At 37.8% G+C, this 15,621-nt stretch overlaps 1 protein-coding gene across 2 annotated transcripts in view; it reads right to left on the bottom strand.

The window, feature by feature from the left end:
* CSMD3 (CUB and Sushi multiple domains 3) overlaps positions 1–15,621 on the bottom strand; it is a 623,909-nt gene that overhangs the window by 93,054 nt on the left and 515,234 nt on the right. The window contains exons 49-53 of one of the 2 annotated variants that reach the window (XM_088149036.1): positions 15,391–15,537; positions 13,128–13,316; positions 7,231–7,416; positions 1,276–1,470; positions 512–685 (exon numbers count right to left, since the gene is read on the bottom strand). In XM_088149036.1, the coding sequence (XP_088005162.1) occupies positions 512–685; positions 1,276–1,470; positions 7,231–7,416; positions 13,128–13,316; positions 15,391–15,537 (891 nt within the window). The remainder of the gene's footprint in view (positions 1–511; positions 686–1,275; positions 1,471–7,230; positions 7,417–13,127; positions 13,317–15,390; positions 15,538–15,621) is intronic. The other variant, XM_088149037.1, reaches the window with a different exon arrangement.

Genomic DNA, 15,621 nt, shown 5'->3' with positions numbered 1-15,621 from the left:
GTGAACATTTAAAAGGATTAAAGATGATTCACTTTTTTTTCCATAGAAGAGTCAAGGCATTGCCCATTAAAATGTTTAGCCTAAACTAGATAAGTTATTTAGGAACAGTCAAGGGTTCTGTAAGTCCTGTGTAATTTTTAAACATTTTCAGTTAAAAATTGACAAGCCATTTTAAAAAAAAACCTGATTTTGAAAGTAATGTCCAGTGAAGAAAGTGTCCAGTGGAATTACAGCTCAGTCTTTGGGAACCTGCAAGTACCCCATGATAATCAGTTTGCCTTAAATGCATGGTGAGGTTTATACTTTAACAAATCATAGGGTAAGACTAGCATAGCTACCCTTAATGTGGTTTATTCATCTGTTACATGTTCATAAATTCAAGGGACGCACCAGTGAAATGGAAACAAATGCATTGGCAAAAAGTTAGTATTCAGGTCAGAATTTTTAGAAGGAAGATACATGATATACTAAAATATATCCAATTTGTAAAAAAGGACGTGTATTTCCTTACCTAAGCATCTTGTTTCAGTTCCACTCCATAGTCCAGAAGAGAGACATTCCCTTACAGCTGAACCCACCAGCATGAATCCTAGGTCACAAGTAAAGATAGCAGTCGACCCATATGTAATCTGAGTTCCAATTTTATTCCCATTTGGAGGTGTAGGAAGTTCTCCACAGGAAATAACTTTAAGAAGAAAAAAATATATGTATTTGCGATATATGTTGCACACATAGAAACAGCAAAAAATAAATTAAAAATTAAAAAAAAAACAGCAATGACAATAAAAATTCTAAAGGGAAAATCTATATACTCTGAAGCATATTTTAAAACTGTGTGCAAATAAGTGATGGAAAAATCATTGAATCAATACTGTGCAATGAAATAAACTTGACTTTGTGATTACTGATGTGCCTAAGGCTGATTCTGAAAACTGCACAGAGGATAAAACTGGTGAATATAGATTGTTTGAAAACTATCAGCATTAAATGATTATGTTGGCTTTATGGAGGCTTCATAGATTTTCTTGTGCAGTTAAAGTTTCATTGATACGCTCCATGGGATTTTTCCCAGCAGTAATACCAGGATGAGGAGAAACATGATAGGCTTACTGAAAAGTCTACCATATTGAAAAGGGATTGTAAGATTCAATATGTTGGCCTTCAAGACTAACACATGGATGGTTGAAAATAAACGGATACTGAACATAAGGACTAATACTGAAATAAAGACCTGGAGCTAGTTGAATACGAATGGGCTAATATTAGAATACTTACTTTGACAGTACGGTCTCTCATTTCTCCAGCTCCAAGTTCCATTAGCAAGACATTCAATGGATTCTGGTCCCAATCCATGGTACCCAGGATCACAGCTAAAAACTACTTTTGTTTTATATTCATAGTGAGAACCATTCACTATTCGCCACCTTCCGTGTTCCAGGGTAAATGAGTTAATGCTTGGACATGTAACAACTTGAAGTGGGAAGAAAGAAAAGAATATATTTTGACAGCTTCACAAGGGTAACCTTGATATCAGGTCATGTATTGGAAATGAACCTATCTTAAAGCATAAATTAAACATTTGCATAATAATCTGTGTATTGTAGCTAACTGGTTTTATTTCAGTTTAACATTTTATACTTCATTTTCTTGGGCTACAGAGGATGTTTCTTTTATTGCTCAAAATAATTAATTAATGGGCCTCGTATTGGAGCTTAAAACAGTTTTGCTTCAGTAATATCGTTCTTATATAAACATTTATGGAATACACATGATTATCTTACATCTTAAAGTGGGATATTCATATTCATTTTTAAAAATGAAAATTCCTGATTTAACTTTTAACTTGTAAAATGTTAATATTAGCAGTATCAGTAAGGATTATCATAATTACTCCTTGTATCAGAAAATGAATATGTCACAACTAATAAGAGACCTTTTTACCCTAACATTGTCCTTTGGCTATGTGGTAGAAAATCAGACTGTGGCGGGATTCTAAAGAAAGTGGCAAAACTTTGCAATTGTAATCACACCTTATTTCTAGAAGGCTTATATCTACCTAGATTGTATTCAATATTAAAAATAATAACAGTACTTTGCAGTATTTAAATACTGATCCTCTTAGAGCTATGAAAGGAGGTCCATGATCCAACTCCTGCAATTCACACACCATATCCTTGTAGGTTAAAGGCTTTTTCTTCACCATGTGTTACGGGCTTAATTGCCTTTATAGTGATATCTCACACTTGGAGAGCTTCACAGTTCCTGATGCTCTCTTAGGAAACAAGTTCTGTAGCAGATGGCTTAAATAGACCTCAAAGGTATTTCTCTTCTCTCTGCTATACTCACTTTGGTTTTAATATCCCAATTAGCTATTTTGTTTTATCTATTTTCTCTTCTTCCTAGTCAGTATGTCACATTGTGGCCTCAAGATATAGAAACAGGGAATGAATAAAAATATATAAATAATATAAATCCCCTCTCACCCCTGTCGGTGGTATGTGTCTTCCTCAATCTTGGGTCCTCTACCAGAGGCCTGGGAGTTTGAGGGTTCTGCACAGTATCTTAGCTGTTCCTAGCACTAGTCCTAGGACAGAGAGCTCAGAAGTTGTTCCTGGGATCTGTTGGAGCCACTGTCCCAGCTTAGGAGTCACAGCCCCAAGTGCTCCTATCACCACTGGCATCACTTTGGCCTTTACTTTCCACACCCTCTCTAGTTCCTCCTTCAGACCTGGTACTTCTCCAGCTTCTCATACTCCTTTTTCCTGATGTTGCTGTCACTTAGCACCACTACATCTATCACCACCACTGTCTTCTGATCCTTGTCTACTGACACAGTGTCTGGTGGATTGGTCAGTACCAGCCTGTCCATCTGGATCTGGAAGTCCCACAGGATCTTAGCCCTGTTATTCTCCATGACCTTCTGTGGAATCTCCCACCTGGACTTGGGAGAGTCTAGCCCATATACTATACAAATGGTCCTGTACACAATGTCAGCTACTTGGTTGTGCTGTTCAACGTATGCTGTTCCTGCCTGCATCTTACACCCTGCCACTATGTGCTGGACTGTCTCTGAGGCCTCTCTGTACAGTCTGCACCTTGGGTCCTGTCTACTGTGATAGACCTCTGCTTCTATGGATATGGTGTTTAGTTGCCTGTTCCTGTGATGCTATGATCAGTGCCTCAGTGCTGTCTTTTAGTCCAGCCCTTTCCAGCCACTGGAAGGATTTCCCAATGTCAGCCACCTCAGCTATCTCTCAATGGTACATCCCATGCAGGGGCTTGTCTTGCTGTGGCACCTGCTCTGCTTGAATTTCCTCCCATGTCTGCTGCTGCCTCAGGCATTCTCTCAGCAGCTCATCCTTGGATGCCATCTTACTGATATACTCCTGGACGCTTTGGATTTCATCCAGGACAGCGGTTTTGACTCACCAGATCCCATCTGCCCTTTTTCCAGCTGCTGTACAGTCTCTGGGTGTTGGACTTGGGGTGGAAACCTCCGTGCCTTGTGAGGAGTTTCCAGGTCTTCACATCGGCAGCCTCCATGTGCTCCTTTGGCCAGCTCAGTGTCCCAGCAGAGTATCTGATGACTGGCAGGGCATACGTGTTGATGGCATGGATCTTGTTCTTCCCATTGAGCTGGCTCTTCAGGGCCTGTATTATTCTTTGGTGGTACTTGGATGTTGTTGTCTTCCTTACCTCCTCATTGTGGTTCCCACATGACTGTGGGATACCAAGGTACTTGTAGCTGGTCTGTATGTCTGCTATGTGGCCCACTGGTAGTTCCACCTCATCAGTCTTAACTACCTTCCCTCTCTTTACCACCCTTTCTTTACTATTGGACACTCTTTACTAGTATCCATATCCAGTAGAGGAGGTGGCTGATGGTAATTCCACTCTTGAATTTGTATCCGTATCCAGTCCTTGTGATTATCTGGCTGAGGGGGTTTAAGCCTGTGTAGAACAGCAGTGGGGACAGTGCATCACCTTGGTATATGCCACACTTGATGGTCACTTATGTGAGCTGTCTTGAGTTGACTTCCAGTGTTGTCTTCTGCAGTCCCATTAAGTTATCAAGGAAGGCCCATACTGTCCTGCTGACTTTGTATAGCACTAGGCATTCACAGATCCATTTGTGTGGCATTGAGTCATAAGTTTTTCTGTAGTCATTCCAGGCTGTGTTCAGATTGGCCTCTCTAGACCTTGAGTCTTAGGCAACTGCACTATCTTTGAGCAACTGCTGTTGTTCCCAATGCCCTTTTAACCCCATATGTTCCTTTAGCTTGGTGGCTATGATGCTTGATAGAACTTTTCATGTTATGGAGAGGAAGATTACTGGCTGGTAGTTGGATGGCTGTGTTCTCCTATGGCACTGTTCCCTTATGGGGGTCTTTCATGATCAGCACTGTCCTTCCTGTGTTAGCCAGTCTGAGTGGAAGCCTGCTGCTACCAGCTGTTTCATCTGTGCTACTAGATCTTCATGCACTGCTGTTAGTTTCTTTAGCCAGTAGGTGCAGTTCATGTCCAGGCCAGTTGCTGTCCAGCTCTTCTTGTTCTTGACTCACTGTTAGATGCCTGCTACTGTGATGGTGACTGGTTTCTGTTCTGGAAGATTGCTGTGGTCTGCTGTCAGGTCCTGCAGCCACTTTGTACTGGTGTTATGTGTCTTCTCCTTCTTCCATATGTTCTTCCAGGACAGTTTCTGCTGCTGGTGGCTCTGTTGCTGTGTTTTTGCACTGCAGTTGGGAGTACACTTTGGATAGTTCTTTGGAGAACAGGGCATTTATCTTCTTGGCCTCTTCTTCTCTAGCCTGGTAGCCAGTGCTGTGAGCCTTTGTTAGCAGTCTCTAGGGCTTTGGATGGAGTCAGGCCTTTGTCATTTTTCAGTAGTTGAGTCTTATACTTAATCTCTACACCCTTTTACCAGCTGACTAATTTCTCTCCAAACTGCCTTAATGTTAGCCTCCAACCTCATTTTGTATGGGGTGGTGGTGGTATGTACTGCTGTTCTTCTTGATTGCATAGCCAAGCATCTCCAGGATTACAGTGGCTATAGCATATACTAGTTCATTGGTTTGAGTTATGGTGGCAGTAGGGATTGTTGTGAGGGCTCTATTGGCATCTTCTAGCATATTCGCTGATGGCACTTCTCCACTGAACCTTGGTAATTAGTCTTGAGAATTGACTATAGCTAGTTTATCCATGATCTTATGCCTCATATCAGCTGCTGTGCTCTGTAATGGAGGGGGTGGCAGTGACATTCCAGCTTCAGGTGTTGGCTGCACATCCAACTGTTCTTCTGAGTCTTCTTGAGTCCAGGAGGTAATGTGTAGTTGGTCTATCTCAAGTTGTGAGAGCAACTTCCTCTTAACTATGTTGAAGCATTGGGTAACTAGCTCTTCAGTTACATGGATGTAGATCTTCTGTCCATACATAGTTCCCTCATGTTTTATATATCCCCTCTCATTACATTTACTGTTGTAGTAGCATTCCATCAATTACTCTTGTCTTGTCCATGTATGGTTTGCATGTATGGTTACATATAGACATACACACATATACATGGCAAAACCCTATCCACGCTAACAGTTTGGTGAAATTTGTCTGTTCCTTTATGAAATAAGCAACATCCTCTTCTTTTGAAAATACAAATGTAATATTACTTTCAATTATCACTATCATCATCCTTATTATCAATATGCATAACTTTGGCAATAATTAATCCTGTTTTGTTCATTGAAGGAAAATGGAGCAAGTTTTGACTTTTTTACTCAATGTCTTATCAAGGGTTGAGGCGCATTTTGTATTCAAAGGAAGATTTTATCTTTTCTATGTTTTTGATAACTATGGTATTTCCTTGCAGCGTTATTTGCTTATTTCCAATCTGCTTATTGTTATTATTATTTTGAATATATAAATTCATTAAATGAATCTATAGATTGCAAAACAAAAGAAAATAAAACAAACAATAACATTTGATAGCAATTAGCCAGCAAGAAGAAAACAAGGAAACAATGTAAAATATATAAAAGCCATAATTCCCAAACTATATAGCACTGAAAAACTACCAAGCAATTAAAATCTATAATTTAAGCTGCCTTGAAAAAGATAAATGCCATCAGCAGGAAGACCATCTGGTAGGAGCAAAGCAATTTTCCCAAGCACAGTACTGAAATGAGATGTTCCTCAACCATCTAGCTTGCCACTTTGCTTCCTTGGAATTAGTGAAGGATTCTGAAAGATATCCAAAGAGTTTGGACAGGAATATATATGAAGAAGATGTTCTTTTAAATACACTGTCTTTAAACTGTTCAGGAAAACAAGCCTTACTTTATCTTGTGACTAGAAAGGTTTCTAATACTTAAATTAAAGCAGATTTCTCTGAAACTCAGTGTGTGATTGGGAGGATGACTATGAAACCACATAGTTTGTAGGACCCAAAGCTCCTATAAAATGAGACTACCCAGAGTTCAGACCACAAGAGTCTGCTTGCACCTTTTCTGAGTAATGAATTTTATTAGAAGGCATAAGCTTTCATAACATGCAGCTGCATAGAATTTGTTAGTTGGAAAAGATACTACCAGATTTCTAATGTCTCTCCTGCAGAGAATTTTGAGAAACAATCTCCTGAGAATATTTTCTGTTGAAGCCCTAAATGTTATCTGGTACAGGTAGTCCTCACTTAATGACCACAATTGGGACCAGGAACTCTGTTGTTAAGCAACACAGTTGTTAAGTGAGACATCTTGTGACCACAACTTGTGATTCTATTGAGTCTGTTTGTTGGAAGCTGGCTGTGAGGTCACAAATGGCAGTCACATGACTGTGGGACACTGCAATGGTTATAAAAACCTGCTGGCTGCAAAGTGCCTGAATCTCAATCACATGACTATGAAGATGCTGCAATGGTCACAAATGCGAGGACTAGTCATAAAGTTACTTTTTCAGTGCCATTGTAACTTTGAACAATCTCTAAACAGAACAGTCATTAAGTGAGGACTACATGTAATGAAATTGTTCATTTCAATATATATGCTATACATCCATTAAGATTTTCTTTGGATATATACATTTCACCAATGTCTATGCGATGCTTCACTACTTACCATTACCTACAACCCTTTCAAACCTATAATTACTTGGAAAGCAAAATACTTGTAAATATCTTTCACTGATTAACAACAAAGTAAACACATGTAGTTATTCAACAAAGCCTTTCTAGATTATGCTTACCTACACAACGAGGTGTTTTATTATGGTTACTCCATGTGCCATCTGGTTGGCAGGATGCAGTGGTTAGTTCCTTGGATGATAGCCTGTACCCATCATTGCAAAAGTAAGTAACACGTGTGCCTACTAAGTAATCTGTAGTTAATATCCCACCATTCACTGGAGCTTTTGGAATTCCACAGGAGATGGCTGAAACATTCACATAGATAGGCAAAATGTCATTGGACTACACCTGTCAAATTTGATTTCTGTATATATTATCTCTAATATTTAGAAATAGAGCCCTAATTCGAATATGGAAACATGACTTCAAAATGCTTAAAAAGGCAGGATTATAGCATCAAAAATAATGCATCATTCAGACTTCTTTGTTTTCCCAACTTCCTATCTTTGCAAATGAGTGTCCGCTTCTCTTCAATTGTCTATCAGACTTGATGAAGAATTCATTGCCTCTTTGCAGTGTCTGTATCAAGAAAAACTCCCAATGAATACAACAGGCTTAACTTCCAACTACATAGGATTCAAGCAGTTTCATGCCCTGAGAACTCAACTCTTAGAATCAACACTGACATTGGATGCTCAAATCCAATGTAGACTCTGAAAAAAAAATTACAGTTCTTAAAAATTAAGTCACCATCATGATATGGCTTTGAATGACAATTTTATTTCAGACTGTATTAGTAGATTCAGAACTCTTGCATTTCAGATTGAAAATTTACTCCTCTAAACTAATAAATAATATACTAAATAGACAGGGTAGTCATCAAAGCCTTGGCTTTTTCTAAATGTCGCTGGGAATATAAGTGCTTTGGACTTTTGAGCAGAATGGGACCTACTGAAAGAGGAAAACCACCTCAGTGCCAATATGGTCTTCCAGAAGTTGCAAACTCAAGAAAATTCAAAGGCATCAGGTTGAGAAGGAATTCTTTCTACTGAATAGCAAAAGTGAAGCAGGATCTGTAATGAAGTTTTAGGAGGACTCTCATTCCACTCCCATAAAGGCTTCAGGTGCTTGCTGTTTTTATTTCAAAGAACTATTTCAAAATGATATGCTGCTGCAGTTTTTACTAGCTGGCTAATTTAGCAGGATAGCATCACTGCTGGTCTCTGGGCAAAAATTTGGTGGGCTTCATGTAGGTGCCCGGACTGATGCCTATTTGGGTAATGGCACCAATGACAGTGATCACCATAGATAGGAACAAGTGAAAACAACACACTTTTTCATACTTTCTTTTGCAAATTATTTACTCTATTTTCTTGCTGGGTTAGACTAGCAGAATAATATTTCTTGATTCTGCTTAACTCGAGATATTTTCTCATAAAGGTTTTGCAGTATTCTGTCAGAAGTGTTATTCATTTGAATCAAAATATGATGCATGGAACAATACAAACTGAACACTAAGGTCAGTATATTCATATTCACTTCCCCTACTCTTTTATAGCTCTGAATTTTTCACATGCCAAACAGTGTAGATGGAATGATTTAGAACACAGAAAAGAAACAAATTGCATCATTTGTGCAAGTTTTAAAATGGTGTTTTCTTATCACTGAAGCTTGCTTATTTAAAATAGATGTTTAAAAAATTTAACACATTGCATAATGGAGATGCAATAGATACTGTATATAAGATGGGTATGGGTTTTCCTTTTTTCTTCATTTGCTAAAGAGTTGCCTGAGGGTAAAAAAATTCCTTGTGTGTTTGTATAGTGCATATTTCACAACTAAGTCCAATACATTTTTTTTAAATTAAAACTATAACAAATGAAAACTATTGATTTTGAAATCATTAAAAATATTCTAGAACTCACAGTGAATCCTCCTTGGGAGAGTTCAAATATATATCCAGCTATTTCCAACAATCTGGTGTTTAGTAAAAATAGATGTTGAAAGAGAGAATATATTTTATTAACCTCTTACTCCTACTTTTCAAAACCCCATTAAATGAGATTCTCAGCCTGTGTGACCTGCAGTGTACATGTTTAAATAGCAGTTGCATCAGGGCCAGGTTTTGGCTAAGGCCAAGCCAGCACTGGCCTAGGGTGCCAAAGCTTGGGGGGGGGGGTGCAATGCCACCTCTCCTTCAGAATCATTCTAAAAATGTAGATCTTTACATCAGGGGAGGTGGAACCATCAGCCAATGTGGCCTAGAGATGCCATATACCCCTGAGCCTGCACTGAGTTGTATATTCCTCAGCCTCCTCTTGTTCCTCTTTCCAGCACTGGCTGATGATCAGAGGATCAGGACCATCAGTTTGAAGTTCCATCCATATTACTTAGTAATTGAAACATGATCTAATCATACCAAAGTCACTCAGCTGTTCATCAAACAATGATTTTCCGGTGGCTAAAATAACATAAAGTTCATCTGGTTACCTGTAATAATGGCAACAATGGAACAAGACTCAAAACTCTTATTCTGGCAAATATTAATCATATATTGTTGCTAATTGTAATGGCAAGACTAATGGAAAGCAAAGACTTGCTGCTTTATGCAGGACACTTAGTCTTAGCCAAAAGGCTGAGAAAGATCCCTTTAAAAAGACTCATAATAGTGCCAACTTATCATGGCCTGTCAAAAGGGACCTCTCTTTCTGTTAATCTAAAATTAGTACCACTACTTGCACCATCACCATCACTATTCTTGTTCAGGTGCTTTCAAACAACTTCTCTATACTCCTGTACTGAATAGCAGAGCTCAGGAACAGTATAAAGAGTGGCCAACTCAAGTGTTATTTCTCTTTAATAGAATCCACAGGGATCAAACTGTCTATTAAAGTTATGCATGCTTTGAAAATTATTGGGAAGAGGTACTTCAGAATGTGTCAGAGCATGAGTGCAGCATCGCTTTGAAACTACCATGTCTTTTTTTTCAGACTTCCAAGTGAGCCTGCCAATGGATCCTGCCGTTTTAATGAATTGCATAACAGACACGGCAGTTTTAATAAGCTGACAAATCAAAGAGACACATCTATTTTTGAGGTTACCTGGAAACCTGAAAAAGATGTGCCTGCTTTAAAGAGGTGTTGCTCTCCCATTTGTTTCAGAACATTTTTTTTCTTAAATGTTTTTGAAGTATGTATATGTCTACTGTCCGTTACATTCAAGACGATAAAAATAAAAATAATTAAAAAGTTACTCAGTTTAATTTGTATAATATCAGTGGACTGAATCACACATACAGACATATGCATGAACAGAGAAACTTTTTTTTACTGCCTGCTTGGGATTCCAAGAATGAGAACAGAACAGCATTCAAACAGTTCTGTAGGGTTCAAACAGACAGTAAAAACAGGACTTTTCAGGGCATTTTGACCCTGAAACATTTTGCATATTGCTACATTAAGCATGGATTATGGATCTCTTTTGACTTGGTAAATGACCAGCTAAATATATATAGTTTAGATATAACTCAGCATATTATTCATCATCAATCATGTTGTCCTCAGGTTTACAAATGCACAGATATTTGTAGAACATTTTGCCATTTTTATAAATCAATCAAAATTAAATAACCGCCATGCGGGTTTTAAAGAAAATTTTATTCCAATAAATATAAATGGATTCTTCTGTTTGGAGTTCTTTCATCTTGCAAGAAATGGATCTCAGGAAATTTCAGTATCCTGAAAATCACACCTCTTCCAGTAAATGGCTTGCATTTAAATTGGGAAAACATTCTGTTGACATTTTTCTAATGGGCATATGCATTCATATACTGTATATCTAAGATGCAAATATTAACAGTAAATGTATATTAATACATATTCATAGTTTAGGTAGGAAAATGCATTTAGTTTTAAGAAAATTCACATTAAAAATAATATTTAGGTTTTCATGGCTGCTGGTTACTGATGAAATGATCTCCAGATAATGCTGTGTGAGACAAACATCAGTAAATATTCATTGTTTTATGCAGAATTATCTGGAAATCATTCCGCCAATTCATTCAGGATTATTTATGAAGATTAGTTTGTCATTAACATTATGAATGACAGTAATATAAAACATTATATGCTTAATTAAACAAAACAGAAAAACATTAGCGATAATACTGCAGATGATGATGATGATGATAAAAAAAGGAATATGAAATTCATTTTTCAGGTTAATACAAATGGAAGGGATGTATCAAATATGAACACAAATAAAACAAATTAAAAAGTTCCTGCAATTTGTATATAAGCTAAGTTGATAAAAAGATCCCAACATTAATTAATTTGCCAATGTTTATATTCTGCTTATCTCCAATATACTGAGTGGCTAATACCCAAATAATAAAACTCACAAAATAATCATATTAATGAAACTCATCAAATAGAGTTAATATAATAATAATTAGAACAAGAAACAATATGATATCTATGGGTTACAAGCAATCCATAATAGAGCTCTTAATCTCCAAATGCTACCTCTGATATTTTCAAGTTATATTCAGTAACAGTATAAAAATATACCCTCATATTATTTAGTGCTACTTTGAAATACTCTTTCCTTGCTAATACTACAAAATATATATTTCAAAAAGGCATTAAGTTAAACAGGTAAAAGGGGAGAATTATAGAAATACCATAAATATTACAGCATTTTTAGAATTAAAGATGTTTAGTTACATGAAACTGTAAACAGTGAAGAAAAATGCATTTGCATTTGTTTGCATAATCTGAAATTCATAATCTCTTCTGAGTTTTGAGCTGAACTAGCTGAATAGATCGATCAGATGCCTTGTTTCGCTACTACATATTGCTATGAAACAGTATTACCCTGAGTAATACTGGCTGCTATGGGGGGGGGGGATACATTTGGAATTGGCCAACAGGATTAATTTATTTGGAGTTAAAAATTTTAGCCAGGATCTTAATAAGAATAAGGTTGAAGCCCTATGGTGAACATGACACACAGGACAACATTCCATAGACAAGGCACCATGATAAGGCTTTTTCTCCAATCCCCAATATTCTAATGTCCAATGATGATGATACAGAAATTATATTTAGGTGATAAGTTCCAGTGCAAAAATTAAATGGACATCTCTAGGGCATGATGTCACCTAAGTTAACATCTGGAAATATTTTGGTACATATGAAGTTCCCACTGGAGAATATCTGTGAAGACATTCTCTTCAGTGATCACCAGTGTGATTTAAAAAAGGAAAGAACTGCTCACATTGCCTCAGACCATCATTTCTATGTAGTAACTTACTGCCTGAAAGCTCCTGTGGATGAAGATCTATGATAAAGAACACAAGACCCCATCTGTTTGGGACCACGGGCATGTCCAAGTGGACACAATGGTGCCAAAATGAAGAAACGGGTATCATGGTGTCACAATACAATCTCCATCCTTTCGTACTTGCATCACAATGTTGCATGCAAGTGCATAAGGTCGAGTCTTTTGGCACTTGATCTCCTCCCACACCTACTCTATAGATGGGCAAATTTAAAAGCAACACATACTTTTAATTGTGTCTGGCAAACCAATTACTTTTCATGAACTAGAGAGGTGTGCATTTTTTAAATAGCTACTATGTATTATATTAAGTAAAAAGTAAGCAGGGCTACCCATGAACTAGGATAAAAGTGGTAGTTGGCATTTGTAGAAGTGTACAGAGATAGCCTTGCAAAAGGTAATTTAGGCCATTAAGAAAATGTATACTTAGACACCCCCCCCCAAAAAAAAGAGTGAGGAAGAAACTCAAGATAGGCCCACCTTGACTATGTTGAGTATAAGAGGGAGGGAAGAAGAAACTCTATCAGACGTTCAAGATTCTGTTTTTACAGCTAGTATCCATAAAGTAGAGCTCAAGTATTTCTTGTGAGATCTGTTTCCTGACTTGATCTACTTCAAAGGGCTGACAGTATCAGAGCCAAAATATAGAACATCAATTTGTAATGAAAATGTTAACCTTGACAGGCTGGTACAGGTACGTCCCATGCATGGTATCCAAGGGGAGATTTTCTACAGACAGCAGTGCTTTTCCCAATGAGACGGAATCCTCGGTCGCAAGCCCAGCGAACCACGCTGTTGAGCTGTCCTCCTGTCTGGCTAACAATGAAACCGTGAGGAGGTGACTCTGGAGTACTGCAGTAAAGAGCTTGAAACACAGAACAAAACAAAGAATTCATGAACGTCCTCCTCCTACGATGCTAATTATTACATTGTTTAATAGCAGACAGTTGTCTGCAGGAATTATATGTGTGATTGCTTTAGTAGGCATGGTGGTGCATGCTACAAACAGTGAGGAAATAAAACAGCCTGTTTACCTAACTGGGAAAAATAATTCCATTGGTATTGGGCTCATATTATGGGGAATGTTTTCCCTGGCTGCATTTCTTTTCAGGGGGAGAGGAGAAGCAAGCTGGAAGGCATGGAAAGACAGATTTTCAGATAGTAAGATCTGATTAAACTGAATTTCCAATCAGCTAACAGGACACACTGCATCTTCAATGTGCTTATACCCGTTTGTAATGGGATATTGCTGTAAACAGTATTGAAATAAGAGTTATAAATAAGGACCCAAGGCATACTTTCTTTTTTCCAAGCACCGACATTGTGAATCCTACTTCTGCCCATTTGGGGGAGGGGGGAGGGAATCCATTGTCAGTTATAAATGAAATTTACTCACACTGTGTTAACATCGGTTCAATTTTTCCATCTACAAATTTGTAATTGATACTTATTTTAACCTGAATTCAGGGTAATTTAATATTGGGCAGAAAGATCAAGAAAAATGACAGTTCATTTGCTGGATAAAAGGAATGTGAATGCTTTTGTCATGAAAGAAAGGACAAAGAACCACAAAACATATTGTGATATGGAAATGACTTGTTAATTTTGTCTAAATTTGCATCTTTCTCTCTCTCTCTCTCTCTCTCTCTCTCTCTGTAGGTGGAGTCTTGCATAGCACAGTGTCTTTCACACACTTGTCTTCTTGTAAGGAGGCTTATTGATCTCCTTGATCAGGGTTCCTCAAACTTGGTGACTTGAAGATGTGTGGACTACAACTCCCAGAATTCCCCAGCCAACATGGGGAATTCTTGGAGTTGAAGTCCACACATCTTCAAATTGCCAAGGTTGAAGAACCCTGTCCTTGATGACAAAAAGGCGAAGAAAATAAGCTTGTACTCTAAAGGTTTTAAGGATAATTCAGAAACTAACTAACTGGTCTACAGAAGGTGAAATCTCCTTGTCTATGTTGTCTCCCCCCCCCCCCCCAGCAGAATGATTGTGTGTCACTCTTTAAAAAAATGTTAATGTTTAATCTTGGGGTTCAAGAAATGTAATAACTCTTGTGAAATAAATGTCCTAGCCTTCATTTTCTTAAGGGTCTGCTTTTCAAAGGACAATGGATTGGCCTAAAGAATGTCCAGGTGCAAGAAAATAGAGAAAACAATGTGTTGCCTATATGTTTAAGAAGCCTATGAGTGACCCACCTTTAAAATTCTGGGATTTTTAAGAAAGGCTTTGGCAGAGCTCTAAGACTGAGTTTCTGTGCAATGTCGGACTCTGTACATAACTCAGAAAAGCAGCCTGCTGACACACAAATATGGACAGAATGGCCATGAGTTGGCAGTAGTGCTCTATCTTCTCAATGACATCTCCAATTTGGGATGGAACCACTGTCGTATTTCTCCTAAAAAACTGCCCGTATCACACATTGTAAGAGTAATTGACATTGTTCCCCTACAAAATTGCCATCTAAATCTTGTCTAAAGTGAAATTCAAAGTAAATGTGTGGGTTCTTCATGAGGTAAAACCAAAAGCCAAAGAAATGTTGATAGAATTGGCATGCTCCAGGGGTTTCCTCCATCCCTAAACTTGAATGAGCAAAAGTTCGAAACAAAGCACATTGTTTCAGAGCTGCTTTGATGAAGGTGATGTTCTCATGTTCTTGGAGGTGGAAAATTATTCTGAGGTCATTTGGCAGTGGGCTGCTTTGAACTACAGCAAAAAACAAACAAAAAACCCCCCACCACATCTACTGGCTAGATATTAACAATAGAACTGATCATGCATTTAGTTGGATTTTAAAATCAGCTCTTCCAAGATCTTATTTCCCCCTTGTTTATATAGACTCGTCCACCTACCATTTCTCCTACCTCCCAATTTGCTGGCTGTTCACCTTATTGACTCTTTTAAAGTAGAGTGAAAAAAGGGGGGTGACTTACCTATGTACCTTATCCTAAAACCTTTTTTGTTGGTTCCATGGTCTGCTGACCATCGGAGAAACACTTCGTGACCAGTGCTTGTTATATTGAGAGAGGAGGTATAATCTCCGCTTAAGGAGATTAGCAATGGGCTGTGACTATTTGGTCCTTAATACCAGGGAACACATATGAGAAAAAAAGAAAGACCAAAATTAGAGAAATGTTAAATGTTTTTTCTTGGATAAGTAATCA

This window comes from Python bivittatus, unplaced genomic scaffold (genome assembly GCF_059951505.1).
Source record: "Python bivittatus isolate LINGU-HERP-01145 unplaced genomic scaffold, Pbiv_v1 ctg000590_np1212, whole genome shotgun sequence".
In the NCBI taxonomy this organism is placed as follows: Eukaryota; Metazoa; Chordata; class Lepidosauria; order Squamata; family Pythonidae; genus Python; species Python bivittatus.
Note: the sequence above shows the minus strand (reverse complement) of the source record. Positions and strands in the feature narration are given on the sequence as shown.